General features: G+C 40.4%; 2 protein-coding genes across 4 annotated transcripts; both read right to left on the bottom strand.

Moving 5' to 3' along the window:
- Positions 1-513: 513 nt before the first annotated feature.
- Positions 514-4740, bottom strand: bag2 (BCL2 associated athanogene 2). The gene is made up of 3 exons (XM_049601083.1): positions 4250-4740; positions 3866-3975; positions 514-1484 (listed from the first exon to the last, which is right to left on the bottom strand). The coding sequence occupies exons 1-3, from the start codon at positions 4369-4371 to the stop codon at positions 1090-1092; spliced, it is 627 nt and encodes a 208-aa protein (XP_049457040.1). The 5' UTR covers positions 4372-4740; the 3' UTR covers positions 514-1089.
- Positions 4741-7234: 2494 nt separating this feature from the next.
- znf451 (zinc finger protein 451) lies at positions 7235-16174 on the bottom strand. Of its 3 annotated transcripts, XM_049600775.1 has the most exons (14): positions 16062-16174; positions 14041-14101; positions 13740-13823; positions 13538-13651; positions 12627-12738; positions 12322-12472; positions 12096-12222; positions 11831-11990; positions 11506-11653; positions 9809-11310; positions 9654-9725; positions 8165-8227; positions 7498-7566; positions 7235-7376 (listed from the first exon to the last, which is right to left on the bottom strand). In XM_049600775.1, exons 2-13 carry the CDS (start codon positions 14095-14097, stop codon positions 7526-7528), a joined length of 2631 nt encoding a protein of 876 aa, XP_049456732.1. In that variant the 5' UTR covers positions 14098-14101; positions 16062-16174; the 3' UTR covers positions 7235-7376; positions 7498-7525. The 3 variants fall into 3 exon arrangements, with proteins under 3 accessions (XP_049456732.1, XP_049456731.1, XP_049456733.1); XM_049600774.1 differs by lacking the exon at positions 7498-7566; XM_049600776.1 differs by lacking the exon at positions 7498-7566 and having other exon boundaries at positions 16066-16163.
- Between the last annotated feature and the right edge of the window lie 1248 nt (positions 16175-17422).

The following is a 17422-nucleotide window of genomic DNA, read 5'->3' as shown; positions in this document are numbered from 1 at the left end:
TTTTAATTCTAGTGTCAAATTAAATGCTGTTCTGGCTCCATTGTTCTTTTAAACAGAATCTTTTGGCTGCATGTATGTATTTTTGCTCACAGTATTTCAGCTACATTTGCATTGCCTCTTTTTTATCTACAGACCTTTATTTTGTTTATATTTGATCATGTATAAGTATAGGTAACTTAAGTTAACTTAAGGTAACTTAAGTTGTGATAAAAAAGTAAAGATTCCTCAATAAGCTGCATATTCTCTTCTAAAATTACAACACTTTAATTATAAAGGAAGCAAGACACTTGTATTTAAAAACTACTTTATGTAGCATGTGGTTCATGATCCAACAAACTGTTTATAAGCCTGCCATTTTGCAAGTTCAGGTTTAAGACTTGTTGCTCTAACAACAGTTTCAGATATTAATTAAGACAGCTTGAAGGACCCCCCCCCCCCAATAAATAAATGTAGCTGCTTCATCTACTGTATTTGTGTTCACATGACAACAAAAGGCCACCCTTGTCAGAGGACTTATTTTATGTTTTTTTTATTAATGTAAATTACACATAATCTGACACCAAAACTGCTTTGTGCAAAATGTGAACTACAATCTACAGCTTAATGTGATCAGTGTCGCCTTCACACAAAGAGGTAGTGTATGCACATCCAAAAACATTACAGAGTGTCTATTTTAAGAAGTGGGACAATAAAAGGAAAAGATACTTCATCACTGGGTTCACTGTATGTCAAGCACTGGATTTAACAAGAAACTGTGACCAAACCTGCAACGGTGCACTATGCAATTGAATCTTTTCCTCAGTGCACATGTGAGCACACATTGTGAAGTGGGAATACACATTTTAAAAAATAATATTTAGTAGGGATATGATAGTAATCTAAAGGTACAACTTGATTATGTCCAGAAATCACTGTAACATTCCTTCTGGTTCAGTTGTGCTTTGTATTTTTGGCCCAAAGGTTCAGCATTAATGTAATTTCCCCAGAAGACCTGGACTTGCTGCTACGTTTAGAGTCCCTCTAAAAGTTAGTACACGAACAGTTCTTGGTGAGGTTAGTGGTATTTAAGACATGTTTTGGTGATGGGTCTTATTTACAGCCGTTGGCTTTTGGGATCTCCACTTTTTGGTGATCCATAATCTTGATGTTCTTTTCAGCATTTTCAGTGTTCCTCAACAAAGTCTCCAGCCTCCGCTTGATCTTCTTCTGGTCCTCCAGAGCACAGCTGATCACTATGGCCTGAAACTTCTGGTCGATGGGGACGGGCGGGGCCTCTGTCACACAGGCCGCGTGCAGGGCCAGGAGCCGCTGCCGGCCGCTCTCCATGTCATCCAGTAACTTTTTCACTATTTCATCGATGAGAGCTGTGGCCTTGTTTAGAGCCTCCTCCTGCTGGGAGTTTCTGATTGTGTTAACACAGACCTCCACAGCCAGCGTCCGGCCCATCAGACGGTTTGCAGTCAAATTTAACTCCTCTCTCTCCCCTAGAAAATACAACACAAGAAAGAAATCAGTGCTGCATCTTCAGAGAACACTGGCTATACAGTGGTGGTCACAATAAGATCACCTATACGATGTAATGCAAGGGGTAGCGCATTAGCTCAGTGTCACCTCAGGGCACAGAGATTCTGGTTTCAAATTATTGCCCTTTTCTCATGTGTGTGGAATTTCAATTGTGCTGCAGCCTCCTCCCTCCTCCACCCTTCAATATAATGCAATATAGCAATACAACAGTGCAAAACTATAGTTTCCACAAAACTGATTTTAAGGTTCACAGTGGTGGTATTTACAGCAAGGTTACTGCACTGGATTGTACCAGAATACTGTACTGATGTACACAGAGGAAAATGTTGGTTTCTCATCTGTTCTATAGCATGATGCTATAGCACAACTGCCACACAAAGAAATTTTTAAGCCCTTGTATGGTTCTTTAGATGTGCTCCACTGGTTCTTTTCTCACCAAACTAAAGTAAACTAAACTAAAGAACCAGTAAAGGACCTTTTAAGCCCCCGTATTGTTCTTGAGAGGTCCATCAGTGGCACTTTCCTCACCAAACTAAACTAAACCAAACCGAAGAACTAGTAGAGAACCTTTTAAGCCCCTGGATTGTTCTTTAGAGGTTCTCCACTGGTTCTTTCACTACTAAACTATACTAAACTAAACTAAACTTGAAGAACCAGTAAAGAACCTTTTAAGTCTCTGTATTATTTTTTGGAGGTTCTCCACTGTTCTTTCCCTACCAAACTAAACTAAACAACCAGTAAAGGACCTTTAAAGCCCCCATATTGTTCTTGAGAGATTCTACACTGGCTCTTTCTTTAGTAAACTAGACTTAACTAAACTAAACTACACTTAACTTAACTTAACTTAACTTAAGGGCATGGGTGGTATTTGGCTTTCCCTGTTTTGTTGCTAGACCTGCCAGGAGAGCCTCTTTTCTTTTCCTCTGAGGCCATTCCACCTCGCAAGCTAGCGGGCTAAATGAGCGAGTTGTCCGTTAGCTAATGCTAGACAGGTGTGGAAATAGCTGAATAATTTGTTAGTGGGGCTAAACAAATATCTGTTAGCGGAGCTAAAGGGCAGAGAGTGCGGCTAGTTAGCACAACGCAGAAACCATCCTCGATAGGGACGTCCTGGGTAGGGAACTAGCTCACCTACTGTCGGACAGTTAAGTCTCTAGCGAGGGTTCTGCTGGTTGAGGACATGAGACTGTACAGGGTATTTATAGTCCTAACAGTCTCACTGGCCTTTACAGACATTTTGAAAAAGGTTCTTCAGGTTGGTCATGTGAGGACACATGTGCATGACCAAAAGGGAACCAGTACAGAACCTTTTAAGCCCCCCGTAATGTTCTTGAGAGTTTCTCCACTGGCTCTTTCCTCACGAAACTAAGCTAAACTAAACTAAACTAAACTAAAGAGCCAGCAGATAACCATAAGCCCTTGTCTTGTTCTTTAGAGGTTCTCCACTGGTTATTTCCCCAGTAAACTAAACTAAACTAAACTAAACTAAACTGAAGAACCTGTAGAGAACCTTTTAAGGCCCTGTATTTTCTTTTGTGGCTCCCTGCCAATTCTTCAGCCTAGTTTATTTTTCTAGGGAAAAAAAGAATGAAAACGCTACATAAAAATAGCCTACAAACACTGCATTTCCTGAGGATAACACATCAGAGCACAGACTCTCAACCCTTTAGCCTCCATGTGCACAGATATCCCAGTTCTCAAAGGTGACGTGTTTGTCAGCGAGCTTTTCGATTAGAACTTTTAAGCCAATAGTTCATAAGAAATGACTAGTAATCATTCACATTTCAAGTAAAAGAGTCTTTTAAAAGTATACTGACTCCTAAGTGGTATCATCTGGCATCATATAGGGCCCACTAGGCTCAAAAATGTAATTTTATGGGTGCCTACTTTATGGAACCTTTCATGGTCCTATTGACAAATGCATCGTTTAGCACCTTTCCTGTGATTATATGCCAAAGAACCATCTTTGGTCACTGTTTAGCACCATTTTCTTTTAAATGAGGACATACTGATCATTTGAATGTAAATAACTTTTGTATTCTATAATGTAAAATATAGGAGGAAAATAAACTCCATGAACTCGGGTGGGGTGCAATAACTATCATGTTGCCTCCCTACTGAGTTCCCTGATGTTCTTGAATGACACCACCCAACTACAAAGCAGCATTCAAAACATAACCTCACTGGATCACAATGTTACAGTGAAACCAAAGCAGCTGCAGAAACACGTGGATTACTGACACATTACTGAGTACTACACAGTCAAACAGGGTGGATCTGACTCTGTAATAGTTTTTTTCTGTAATGTCAGCCTTAAATTCACAGTAAACTTGTGACTCACCGGCGCTGATGTTTCTCAGTTCCTGGCCATTCTGAATGGACTGGATCATTTCCAGGATGCTCTCCCTTTCCTGCTCCATGGCCGATGCTGTCTCGCGGAGAGCCTCCACTCTGACAGAGACAACAGGACATGACCACAACCATCCATTCAAAACCACATCCTTTCACATGAAAAATAACAAACTAGTGTAAAAACATAGGACTATTATAATGATTTGAGTATCATAATATATCCAGATGGTAAAGTACTATATGAATACAATACCTACATATTGTAATTGAATTAGATGTGATCGGCTGCCTCCAATAATATTTCTGTAACACATAATGTGCGCAGCACCACAGTAGTGCCATGCCTGTATAATGCACATGGTGGGCCTCTTACCTCATTTCCAGCTGATCCAAACTTTCCAGGAGTTGTCCGGCGCGATCTGCCATGGACAGCGTCCTGCTGAACTTGCTGCACGTAGCCTCGTTCATTTTCGCTTGTATTTTAGCCTGAGCCATGATGGTAAATTATTAGTACTATTATTATTATTATTATTATTATTATTATCGTTATTATTATTATGATTCGTCTCGGAGAGAGATCCCGTGCGCGATCACCACCCTGAGCTGTCCGGTTGACTGCAGCAGAGCCTCAGGGAGAAGATTTCCTAACATGGGCTGCGACTTCCTTCACTCACTCCTCACAGAAGCTTCCCGAGGAGACCAGAACACTGGTTCTCAATGTCGGGTGCGAGGACCCCCTACAGGTCCCTGAGGAGCTCCAGCTGGTCGCAGAAGTACTTGGATTAAGCTGTATTAAAATTTAAGTAAAACTTTGCCATTTCTTTATAACAAATATCAGTAGCTGATGTTTTTTAAGCACAAGGCATCAGAAAATAGGTACTTATTACAACTTTTTGAGATCCCTGGTTTAGAGTGGACCTGTTTTGTATTTTAAGTGGTTAATTTTTAACATAACTGGCAAATAAGATAAAAGAGCAAACACAAATGGCAGGGCAAAGGCACCTGACACAAGAGCTACATGACACAATGCGGTATGCAGCTATGTGCACCTGTTCAAATCCGAGTGTTAATCTGGGTTGATGTGTCAGGAAGTTAGTCTTTCATGCCGCAAAACACTTGCACCTAAATAACACTTAAATCTACTTGTGAAACATTTCAGTTATATTTACTTCCATTAGTGACTAGAATATTATAAAAGACTGTATATTTTATGTATACTGTAAAACTTCAATTAAAAGCCCAGTCCCTTTTGCTAGCCTGGTGTGGTTAAATTTTTTGACATTTGACAATAAATGACTGTTTCAATTAGACGCCTGGTCTGGCTGCAAAGCAGTTCATTTTTTTTCTATGTATAAAACCATGTTGTTGGCTACTTCAAATTATGTGTCCATTCCTTGATTACCCTGCAAGTTATTCATATTCCTTTAGTCCATAAGGGTCCTCAGATCGAGAGAATCAAAATGGTTTTGTGAGAGTTGTTTTAAGAGGATAAAGTGGTGGTGTGTCGGTATGCCTGGTGCTGTAATCCTTGAGTGCTGTAACTCTCTCTAAAGCCCTGCCTGTCGGAGCTAGATCAAATGAATGATTCATTATTGATATATTATCTGAAGCCTAATTTTTGTACAAGTAATATTCATACAGGTTTAAATAAATAATTTGATTGTATTTCCCATCTTTGCTGAGCAACAGTTTTGCATGAAAGGAATTAAAGGCCTTTCCCATATAAACGCCTGTCCCTAATGTAGGCCTGTTGATTTCAGTAATTTAATTGGTTGCCATGTTCAACACAACTTGCTGAAGGCTCTGTAGTCTTCCCATCTAAATGAGAATTGCAGGGCTTCCCTCATCACATTCAGTCTTAGAGGAAACTTCACCTCTGAAGCTGTTGTTAGATGGTAGCTGCCAAATTCTACAACCAGGAGGCTCCAGTCCCAAGTAACTTGTTCCATGAGTGCATAAACATTCGCTGTTTCCCATCTGTCACTATCTCAAACTATTTTAGTACATTGGAGTGTCCTCCATTTTCCAGTTGATCTATAATTAAACTAGCAACAATCACAAATTAAAAACAGACAAGTGAGTAAGAAGACATGGAATAGCAAAACCTTTTTTTCTTTTAAATGTATGTACCAGTTACAAAGGCAGCAACCCAAAATACATCTGACTGCCAGTTTGTAGTGTGAACTCACTATAAAAGGAATCTGTCAGAGATGTTCTAATGATTTTGGAGACAACATGAGGAAACTAATAGAGCCCAAAGAGCTGTTGCCAGAATTGCAGCTGCGCTTAAACACTTCCACTTTATCTTTTAGAGCAGGGGGGTCAAACATACGACCTGGAGGCCAGAACAGGCCCGCCAAAGGGTCCCACTGGATGAATTTTAATATCGATGAACTTCTGAAGGCTAAGAGGAGCCAGGTTTAAACAGTGAGTAGATACTTAATGTAAAATGCTGCCTCAGAGGCTTCTCCACCCCGACCAGACCACAGCTCTCTGAAATAACAATGAATACCTCACTGTGGTCAGATTTAAAGACACTGAACATTGTGCAAAATATTGTCAACCAGAGGCTTCAGTACAAAAGAAATCTGTATCAGACTATCTTAAAAACCTGCTGCTGAGGCACTGACAAAACTTCAGTCTAAATGGTTTATAAGGCAGAGGATGACTTCATCTGCTGCTTCAACAGCTGACTTCAGTGGAAAATTATTTTAAAAAGTCTCTTGTAATGACAGTGAGTAGTAGACTGACTGAATGTGGAAAAACTGAGACATACTGTTGACTTTGTTCATATTTTTCTGAGGATATCACAGGCTGTTCATCATTTGTTTTGTAAATGGATGAACATTTTCAGAATGAACTTTACACTGAAGGGAAAAAATTGAAGGGCTTGTTTTACTGGTCTGGCCCATTTGAGATCAAACTAGGCTGTGTGAACTAAAATGAGTTTGACAGCCCTGTTTCAGAGGAGTGGTCTAATACCCTATCACCAAAAAATCTGGATCTACATGACAGCACTTCAACGACATACAAAGGTTGTCCCTGTTCCTTACAGTGCCTACAATACATGCATTTCAAGTCTGCAATGACAACAGACTGCAGTTGGAGATTCAGTGAGCAGTGTGGTCACAAGTTCAGCCTCGGCATTTTGCAGTGTCATCGATGCCATCTATAGCACATGTGTCAACACACCAAAGTGTTGGCTCTTCAAAGCAGAGGAAATAAATCCACAGCCACAACCAACCTCCTACCAACTGAGTGGTTCCCTGTTATGGGAATGCCCTATGTTTATTTTATTATATTTATTATGTATTCACATACTGATACATTTATAAAAATGATTAAAAGCTCAGAAAACTTAGAATAGCAACTGTTTATTCAATATATTCTGAACACAAATACCTGGTACAAAACATCTCAGTTGACATTGCATCACAAAAACCGAATCAGATCACGTCCTTAGAACTCCACAAGACTTCTTTTAAGAGCTTCTTCCAACTCTGTGAGAAAATAAAACAAAACAAATAGAAGGATCAAAGTTACACTATATCCCCAAAACATACGCTGCAGGGACTGACTGATCTTATAAAGCACTTTCTCAACATTTTCAATCACACTTACATATTGAGTTGTTAAATGTATATCCTCATTAAGTTCCACATTCATGTAAACATGTTGTCACTGCAAAGACTAGGCAAGGCAAGACAACAGTAAGTATATAGCACAATTCATCTGCAGTGCTGTACAGAGTAATGATAATACAGTTAAGATAAAAGGCTTATAATTAAGTGTGCAGACAACAGATACAAAAGATAAGGACAAACCTATCAATCCAGTAAAATGAAGGCTGCTTAAAAGCTAAGCTGAGCTAAGTTTTAAGCCACTATAGAGTAGAGTGCGTAGCGTAGAGGAGGAAAGTTTTTAGCTTTGACTTTTGACTTAAAGTTGGTCAGACTCAGGGCTTGTCTAATATTATTTGGAATAATAAATATTTATTTATTTTTATTTTATTTTAAAATTTATTCCAGGTCTGTGTTGCATGGTGGCAAAACGGTGCCTAACCGTGTTTTGTTCTAACTCTTAGGACAGCCAGTAGGCAAAGCCCCAAATGTTCGATTAAACTTATTGTCTTCAGTTTATCCTCGACTAGCCCATTTCAGATCATTGTACCCTGACTTATCACATATTTCAAATTTGTAAACAGCAGAGCAACCATAACAAGTACTCAACACATATTAGATTTTTACTAGAGTTTAACTGTCTCTGTATCAGCCATATAAACACATACCTGCTGACTCTCTTTCCTCTGCACTCAAAGATGGTTCATGGTTCATCTCATCATCTGATTCATCTGTGACAGAGCACAATATATATGAGCAGCTGATATATGAAAATAAGTATGAAGACACTGGTTCCCATAATGGTGGTACACAAGCCCCCTTTAGTGATACAGAGGAATCTCCAAAATATTAAAAAAACAGTAAAACATTCATTTAAGTAAATATGATGCTATCAAAAACTACAACAACTCAAATGAAAATGCTTTTAAACTTAGAAATATGAAACAATTTAAAATAAGTTTTGCCTTTTCAGTAATATTTCTGTTTTGATAATAGCCTGCTATGTAGTCATGTTCATGAACATAGCGTGCAAATATATCCATAATTAGTTATAAGCTAAGCTTTGATTGCATGATAGTAAGGGAAGGTAAAATAAATGGTTGAATGGCTATTAACCAAACTATTAGAAAGTGAAATGTAGATCAGGAGGGGAATATTTCAAGCAGCCCTGTTGAAACTGAAGTGGATGACAATCAACTGAGGTCATGAGCTACTGGCTACGTAAGCAGTGTCAATTAAGTTGCCACAGAAACTGATGAGTTTCGTGGAAGAATGTACGTGGTAGTTATAGTGCTCATCCTTTACGCAGTTTGGCTCTAGCTGACAACAGTCAACAATAAATAATCTTGTGACTAGGAATACATCTGTCTCCTGTGGCTGAATAGTTTGCCTACACTACTGTATTATAATGTTGGTCACAGTAATGGTAAATGGATGGTACATGGACCTGCATTTGTATAGCGCCTGTCTAGTCATCTGACCACTCAAAGCGCTTTTTACACTATGAATCACATTCACCCATTCACACACACACACTGGTGGCTGAGGCTACCATACAAGGTGCCACCTGCTACTCAGTTTTTCACACACTCACACACCGATGGAACAGCCATTGGGAGCAATTTGGAGTTCAGTATCTTGCTCAAGGATACTGCAACATGCAGACTGGAGGAGTCGGGGATCGAACCGCTGATCTTTCAATTGGTGGATGATGATTGGTGGACGACCACCTCACAGCCGCCCCACAGTGGTGGTACTTGGAGAGCTTAATATTTTGTGAGGTGGTACTCGGTGTAAAAAGTATGACAATCACTGAATTAAGATATCCAAACACTATTTTTTTTTATAAAAAAAAGGCATTACACATATATTCACAATCTTCACCTTCAGATGTAATACAGTATGCCTGTCTTATATCAGTAGCTGAGCCATATGCCTATTAGATGAAATTACAGATATTTGAGTTTCATGATGGACACCATTTCTAGCTTTTTAAATCTATTTAAATAAAGTTATTTAAAAGAACAAAAAGTCAAATAAAGTGTAATAATAATATTCTGTATATATGTTAAAGTAAGCTACGCTGTGCATTTGCTTGCTACCTATTTGTTTATATTGCATGAGTGACACGGTGGTAATGCATTGTTACCAGCCTACTTTCACATGCTTCACTCTCTTTGTTGGCCTGATCCATCTCCAATAACGTCACCAGTGTTTCATCTTTGATCTCTGAAATGACAATATGAAAACAGGATTAAATGCTGCACGCAAAAATAGTTAATAAATATTAAAAAAAATTGTAACTGATTTACCAGTGGTGTCTGCTCTGATCTCCACAGCATTGAGCACTTTTACATTGGTGGGTTCTGCTATCATGTCTTTCCTGCAGGTCCTGGAGCTCATGCAAGGCTCCAATGTACAGTGCAGGGAGTGATAGTGTTTATGGAAACTTGGTACACCCATAAAACTCTCCTGGCAAGCTTTACATTCTACATTAAAGGTCTTGTCCAGGTTCAAGGCTGCATGCTTTGTGTGGATGTGAGTCTTCATCTGTGCGTAGGAGGGCACAGATACGTCACAAGGAGCGCACACATACTGACATTTTCCCTCAGCGGACAGATTCCTCATGCATTGTGTATACGTAGCTTTCATTTCCTTGTTGCTCTTTTCTGGACCCATGCATGGGCATGTAGGCTCGCTGGTGCTTTCAGTGACAGCAGGCTGAACGACTTCAGCATCATCCATACAGTAGTAGTCCTTACTGTGAAGACTCTTATAGTGCTCCAAGAACTCGCCCTCGGTTTCAAACTGCATGCTGTCGCAGAGGCCGCAGAAGTGGGAGCTCTGTATCTGCCCGTCATGCTCGTTCATACAGTGTCTGCGTACAGTGGACTCTTTAAAGAACTTCTGCGGGCAGTGTCCACAGATGAATCTCTGAAAGCTGTGACTGCTCACATCACTGCAGTGTTTGCGGACGGCCTGTTCGGAGTCAAAGATGTCCTCACACATACGACACATCCAAGTCTGCTCTGCTTTTACAGAGGACGTCTCTACTGTGTTCTGCTGGACTCTGGACTTGGAGGATGAATGCAGGGTGACTTCTGTGCTGGTGGACGGCTTGGCATCAATGACTGTGGTGAGCTCCTCTGGCACTTCCTGCTCGGCGAAGAAGGTGTGGCCGCTGTGAGTGTCTGATACGTGTGACAGGATATCTTCATACCGAGGCATTTCCACTTTGCACTTGCGGCAGTAGAAGAGGAAGTTGGAGAGATGAGCTCCCCCGTGGAAGCGACTCATATGCAGGCGGGTAATTGAGGACTCTCCCATGTGTTTGCCGCACACGCCACACTGATGGAAAATTTGGTTCGCAGCCAAGAGATGCTTACTAGCTGCAGTCTCCTCTGAGAACTGTATGCCACACTCGCAGAACCATGCCGTTACCGAATTTCTGCTGAGGCTACCATTCACACTCTGTCTCCTCTGTTTGGCTGGAAATTCCTCACCATCACTCCCCTTCTTGTGTCTTTTTTGAAAAGGAGCTTCAAGGCCAGCGGATTGTCTTTTCCTCCGCGCCTCTCTATCCCTCTGGGTGTGTTGAATTTCACTAAACCTGCAGTATTGAAGCAGGGCTTTCTCCATTGTTTGGTTGACCTCCACATCATGCTGGGTCGATTCTTTGTGTTTCTCAATTTCAGCTTGGCTGAAGAAGATTTCGCAGCAGAGGGAGCACTGCCCTCGCACCTGCAGCTGTTTCATCACCTGCACTACAGTTTTATCTGCCTTTGCCACCGCACAGCCCTGTCTGCAGTGCACACTGGGAAAAAGAAAGGAAAAATCAGTTCAACAAAACATCTGAACAAAATCTGTGTCAACAAAAGGTAATATCAAAAGACATTAATACATTTGCGTGGTACTGAATTGGGTATGGACAACTATGGAATTTCACTGGTACTGGTATCGACTACTGAATTTCCAGTATTGTGACATCCCTAATCACAGTTTAACTTACTTAAAGTGAGCTTGAGCTGCCTGATGTGACACCAGCACTTTGTGGCATAAAGAGCACCGGACACTGAACGTTGCATCCTTGCACAAAGTGATGAGACGATTCTTAACGTATTGTGAGATGGGAACTGGCAGCGCTCTTCCTCTGGGTTCTTAAACAGGAGAAAGTAAAGGGTACATATTACTTGCTCATATCATATTTCTTACGTGCTTCTTTTAAGATGATCTTGTGTAAAATAAAGCTTAAACTGACAAGAAACATTTGAGATTTGAATGTAAGAGATCTAAATGAGGATGTATAGAAAATAAAGATGTTGAATAAACCTTACCAGTCATGGCGAGTGACTCTGTGAAGTGGTTTTTGGCCGACATGTGCTGAAGACACTCATCTCTGAGGTTGAAGAGGAAGTAGCAGGCAGGACAGGCAAAACACACAATCCGCTGATAGTTCTGATTGATGCTGTGACCATCGGCAGTAGATGAGGACACCTGGTGATCAAAAGAACATCATTCAAAACATGTATCTTCTCAAATTGATTAGTGCACTACTGTCAATCAATAGTTTGTCATAGCACAGTCACAAAATGCACAAACCTTAGATTTCACATGTTTCCTCCACGCTTCTTCAGTCTGAAAATGCTGACCACAGGCAACACAGGCAAAGAGCTCAGATGGGCATCCTTTAAGGTTGATGGTGGGGTCACAAGGGGAGTGATCAAACCTACACGAGACATGTTATTGCAAAATATGCAATATTCATACTCAGGGAAATGGTTAAATAAGTATTACACCTACACTGAGATGAAGAGAAAAGGATTACCTTTTTAAATGGCCATCGAGGAGGGACGCATTGTCATAAACTCGACCACAGTTGATCACTGGACAGGTGTGTCTAGTTGAAATATTTGGAGGGAAAGAAGCAGGTCTGTGTCTTCTTCCAAAACCAGCATTGATCACTCCAGGTTTAGGACCTACATAAAAACAAAGGTACAGTATGATAAGTTGACACAACATGTAGCATCACTGTGAAAGGATGACATGACAGAACCGTGCTTTTAAAGTTGTTAACTGGCTTGAATCACCTCCAACACTGACATATTTACAAGTGAGAGATCAATAATATACCTGGCATCTTTAACCACATGTCTACACAGTGTTTTGCTTCCTGGTTAATTCCATTTGTAGAACTGAAAGCAAGCTCCTGTTGTCCATGAGCTCTTTGTAGTATTTGCTTCTCCTGAAAGAGAGACATAAAGAGATGTACTGTAAGGCACTATATTCTCCATCTGTTTCACACTTGCCTTATGTAAGAGATGTCAGAAAAACCTACAGACACTGTCGCAAACTGTATGATCCTGTATGGAGTGAATACACCCCTGTATTTATTCTAGTGCTGCAGGTTGTCACAGTTATTTGTTTTCTATGCCTTCTGCCCACAAGGTGGCACCATTGCTAAGACAACTGACCTTATTTGACCCCTTGTACCAATATACCACACAAAACAATTCTACTGTGCATTTAAAGTCACATTTACTCTAAAAATGAAACAAATAAACAAACAAAAACAAAAAGCAGCGGTTATATCCTTGTTTGTGTGGTTTTGGTTTCACTGAAGCTGCATGCAAAAATAGATAAGGACCTGTTAAGAATACAAACACGTTATTTGCAGAGTAGTTTATGAATAAAATATTACGTATTGATAATATAGCAGTTGTAATTCAAGGTAGATCCCTCAGACTGCTTAAGGCAGTGGCCTCTTTCCTTTGCCAGTGATGATGTCGCAGATTTGGATGGATACACTGAGAGAATATCTCAGCACTGATTACATCAAATTTGAATGTGGAAACCTTATAGCATACATTACAACATTTTTTTGCTTTTCAATGCCATTCTGTGTGAGTCATTGTGCTTTTCAATGCAAGATGATGAAACCAACTGCAGACAATGGTCTAATATAGATTAAATATGTAATAGCTATTTCACGGTCTAACAAGCAACAACTTATAACAGCTCATATCATTCTGAAGCATCCATACCTTGAACGCTCTGCATTTATCTGATCTCTCCTTTTTCTCGAGGGCCACCTGGTGTGCAAGTCTGTCCAGTGTAGATGTGACATGCGCTTTATGACGGCTGATTTTATCCTCAATCTACAGGTGAATAAAACATACAACAATTTCAGAAATCTCTGGTAAGACAATATCTAATATGAAAAAAATATTCTTTACAGCAACTTACTGTGCCTGCCAGTGATGAACAGCCCTCATCCTCACTATCACTCAGCAGATCAATACAGTCCACTACTGGTCGGAGTGGGCCCTCCTGAAGCAAGTGGAAGACACCATGATATTTAGTGTTATAAAACACACCCACATTCCTAAGACTCAAATACATCTGCAAAAACTGCATGATGTAAAAGGGGGGTTTATTCATTTTAACAATTCAGTCTGATTATCTAAGTTTAAGATTTTACACAGTTAGTCAAGAAGAGACTAAGAGTAGGCAAATTTCTGTTAAATAAATTGTACTCGTGACTTACTGATACAAACTCCACTTCTTCCACCTCATCATCGTCCGCTTGAGCTGGAGAAGACATTTATCTGTGGAAAAACAAACTGATGTCACTGTTGAAGCTGCAGCCCTTACTCTGAACATGCATGTAAGAGGAGGGTGTGTGTGTACTAGGTGGTGTGGACCATAGTGTCAGTAACAGTATTGCTCCAACTATAGCTTTGGTGTAAGACCTGCTGACTTGAAATCCATTAAAATTAGGACATATGTCAGTAGCAGTATTTTAATAGGCATATGACCAGTTACATTATGATTTAGCTAACCATGAACAATAGCACAAAAACTAATGTTTAGTTAGTTGCAGGTAATTTGGCCACATTTTGAGTCAACAGGTGTATCACTTGTTCAGCTGGTTGCCCCACTATAGTTCTCATATAGAGCAAATGTAGCTAGAATAAAAGAAACTAAGCTTGCTCAAAGAACAATATTAATATAACTGTAATAAATGGAAACCGCTGGCTTGCCCCCTTCAGGTTAGGAGAGAGTTACTGCCTCAAGAGAGGGAGTTCAAGTATCTCGGGGTCCTGAGATGGATCGGCGGTTTGGTGCGGCTTCTACAGTGATGCGGTCAACTGGTCCATCTAAGTCCAAACCCTCACCTATGGTTATGAGCTCTGGGTAGTGACCGAAAGAATGAGATCGCGGATACAAGTGAGCGAAATGAGTTTCCTCCGTTGGGTGGCTGGGCTCAGCCTTAGAGATAGGGTAAGGAGCTCGGACATCCAGAGGGAGCTCAGAGTAGAACCGCTCCTCCTTCGTGTCAAAAGGGGTCAGCTTAGGAGTTTCGGGCACGTCCCATGGGTAAAAGGCCCCAGGGCAGACCCAAAGAACGGTAGAGGGATTACATATCTCATCTGCCCTGAGAACACTTTTGGGTTCCCCAGGAGTGAACTGGAAAGCGTTGCTGGGGAGAGGGAAGTCTGGGGTGCTTTGCTTGGCCTGCTGCCCCCGTGACCCGGCCCCGGATAAGTGGATGAAAATGGATGGATGGATGTGAGATACATCAGAGGGCAGTTATTAAACTCAGCAACCGTTGGGGAGATTTCGCATTGATGTGACACTTCAGTAAGGTAACAAAACACAACTTACTTTGATATAATACAACAATATAATATAACATTGGGTGTATTTTATTTCATTGCCTACCCACCCGAGTACTGGCGGTGATGACGAGTGAGTCAAATCTGGCCAGCAACCATTTTCTAATTCACAATAAAAAATAAGTTGATTGAAAATGGGAATTTCTTTTTCACTTTTAACATAACTAGCATACCAGGGGGCATAAAGAGAGCTTGTTTATTAATAAAGTGCTGGAGGAGGATCCCCCTGGCCCCCGACAGGAGTCCAGGCAAAGCCCCGGATGTCCTCAAATCCTAAACACGCCCCTGCGTAAACCTGCCCTGTGAACGGCTTCTGCACCTGGCCCCTAGCCACCTGTCATTTTGCAAAAGTGGCCCCTGGACAGCGAGTTGAGTATCTCTTGTCTATGCACTTAAATCGCGGTGTTGTTGCACTACATCATTTGGCCACCTGTAGCAGCACTGAGAGCAGAGCTGCTGCATAGCACCCCAACCGTCGAGAAGTTAGCGCCACTGCAATTCCTATGGTCTGTATTGAGTTCAGCGTTAAAAGTCACATAGCTAGCTGCAACCCATCGGCTTAAGTCGTATTTCTGCTACTTGACATCGGTGTGAAACATCCTACTCCGTCCCTGAGAAGTTCAACTGCCTTCTGATGTGTTTGTATTATCAACCGTCTCCTGTTTAGCAACTTTAATAGCAGCGAAATCTTGTAATGAGCGTTTCAGTCTGACGGAAGTGGCGCCTAACGTCCAGGCTTTGGGTAAGCTAACGTTAGCTTTCTTACGTTAGCGGTTGCAACGTCTTCACCTCAAGGTAACGCACGGCAAACACGCTAAGTTCGACTTGGGTTGGCTATATTGAAATATGGTTGAAATCAACAGATGAGTGAAGCTGAGCATCACATTACCTACTGCTTACTGTGTTGGCTCCTCAGTTTGACGGAGTGGTAGCTAGCTACAACATCGCAAATCAAAGCAAACGCAGCTTGTCTGGTCTGCAACGTCACATGGGAGTGAAGCGCTCCTTTTCTATGCGGAGTGTGCCGCACGGGCGGGGTTACTGGTCGTTGAGACAAAACAAATAAGAGAAGAACTCCGCCCGTCTGGTCATACATTGTCCGGGCTGAAGTGTGAAACCATCGCAAACTATCACTCTGAATAACTTAAAGCTGTACTTACCGTACACTATTAACAGAAAACTGCATGTAATTTAAACGCAACATAGATGCGTGGTCATGCTGGAATAATAACTGCAGGTTCAAAAATATTTTAATAATGTTTATTTATAAATACATTGTGATTGTGTGGGCATAACTTTTATGGTGCAACTGTAGTCCTTAAACACAACATTCATGTCTTTAAGTAATTCGCAGTGTCCAATCCAAGTCTCTTTCATTAGGTTTTACAGTCTTAAAGTCTCTTTACAGTCACATAGACATATATATATATATATTGACATACTCAAAACTCACCACTCTTGGCAGTTAATTGTATGGATATATATTAACATATGTAGTACAAACTTAACAGGTAGATACAGGTACCCATATGCTGACATAGAGAATCATTCATATTTTGTTATGGCTTGTATGCAAATATATAAATAGCAATAACATCTATTTATTACATTTAATACTACTATACAAGGCAACGTATGGTATATCCTCCTGAGACCCCAGCTTTTGTTTGGTATGTATTTTTAATTTCTCAGAGCTATTTGGGAATGTAGGACCTGATAAGTATAAAAATTTAAGTATTGCCTTTGAACAGGAGAAAGTTTTTGGAAAAAAGGATGTCCTCATATGGGGACACTGGGTTTATTTTTAATAGTCAAGTGTGTAATAAAGTAAAAAAAAACTGTTAATTTAAATACTTGACCACTGTCGTGCAAAAACAAAATTACAAACAATGCAATAATTGTTTAATGTCTTGTAACTGAATGGGTTAGAGGTCACTGTCCACATCTACAACTGTTGATTTCAATGCCTGAACATGGCTGTGCAAAACAAAATTGCAAATAATGCAAAATATCTAAAAGCTCTGTATTATATTTTCTCTGCTCTGTACTCCAGTCTATGAATGTCCTTTTTATCTGTGGGAACAGTCACGCCTATTTGGACTGTGTGAAATGATGGGATAGTACAATAATAAAGTCCCAGTGTTCTCAAATGAGATGATAATTAAGTTTCATAGTCCTCAAATGAGTACTTCCTAATTAACAGCACTTTAGCTTGTTGCTAAAATTTGTCAAATGTGTATTCCATATCAA

The sequence above is a fragment of the Epinephelus fuscoguttatus genome, linkage group LG16 (genome assembly GCF_011397635.1).
Source record: "Epinephelus fuscoguttatus linkage group LG16, E.fuscoguttatus.final_Chr_v1".
Lineage (NCBI taxonomy): Eukaryota > Metazoa > Chordata > Actinopteri > Perciformes > Serranidae > Epinephelus > Epinephelus fuscoguttatus.
The sequence above is the reverse complement of the archived record's forward strand: the minus strand, read 5'-3'. Positions and strand labels throughout refer to the sequence as shown.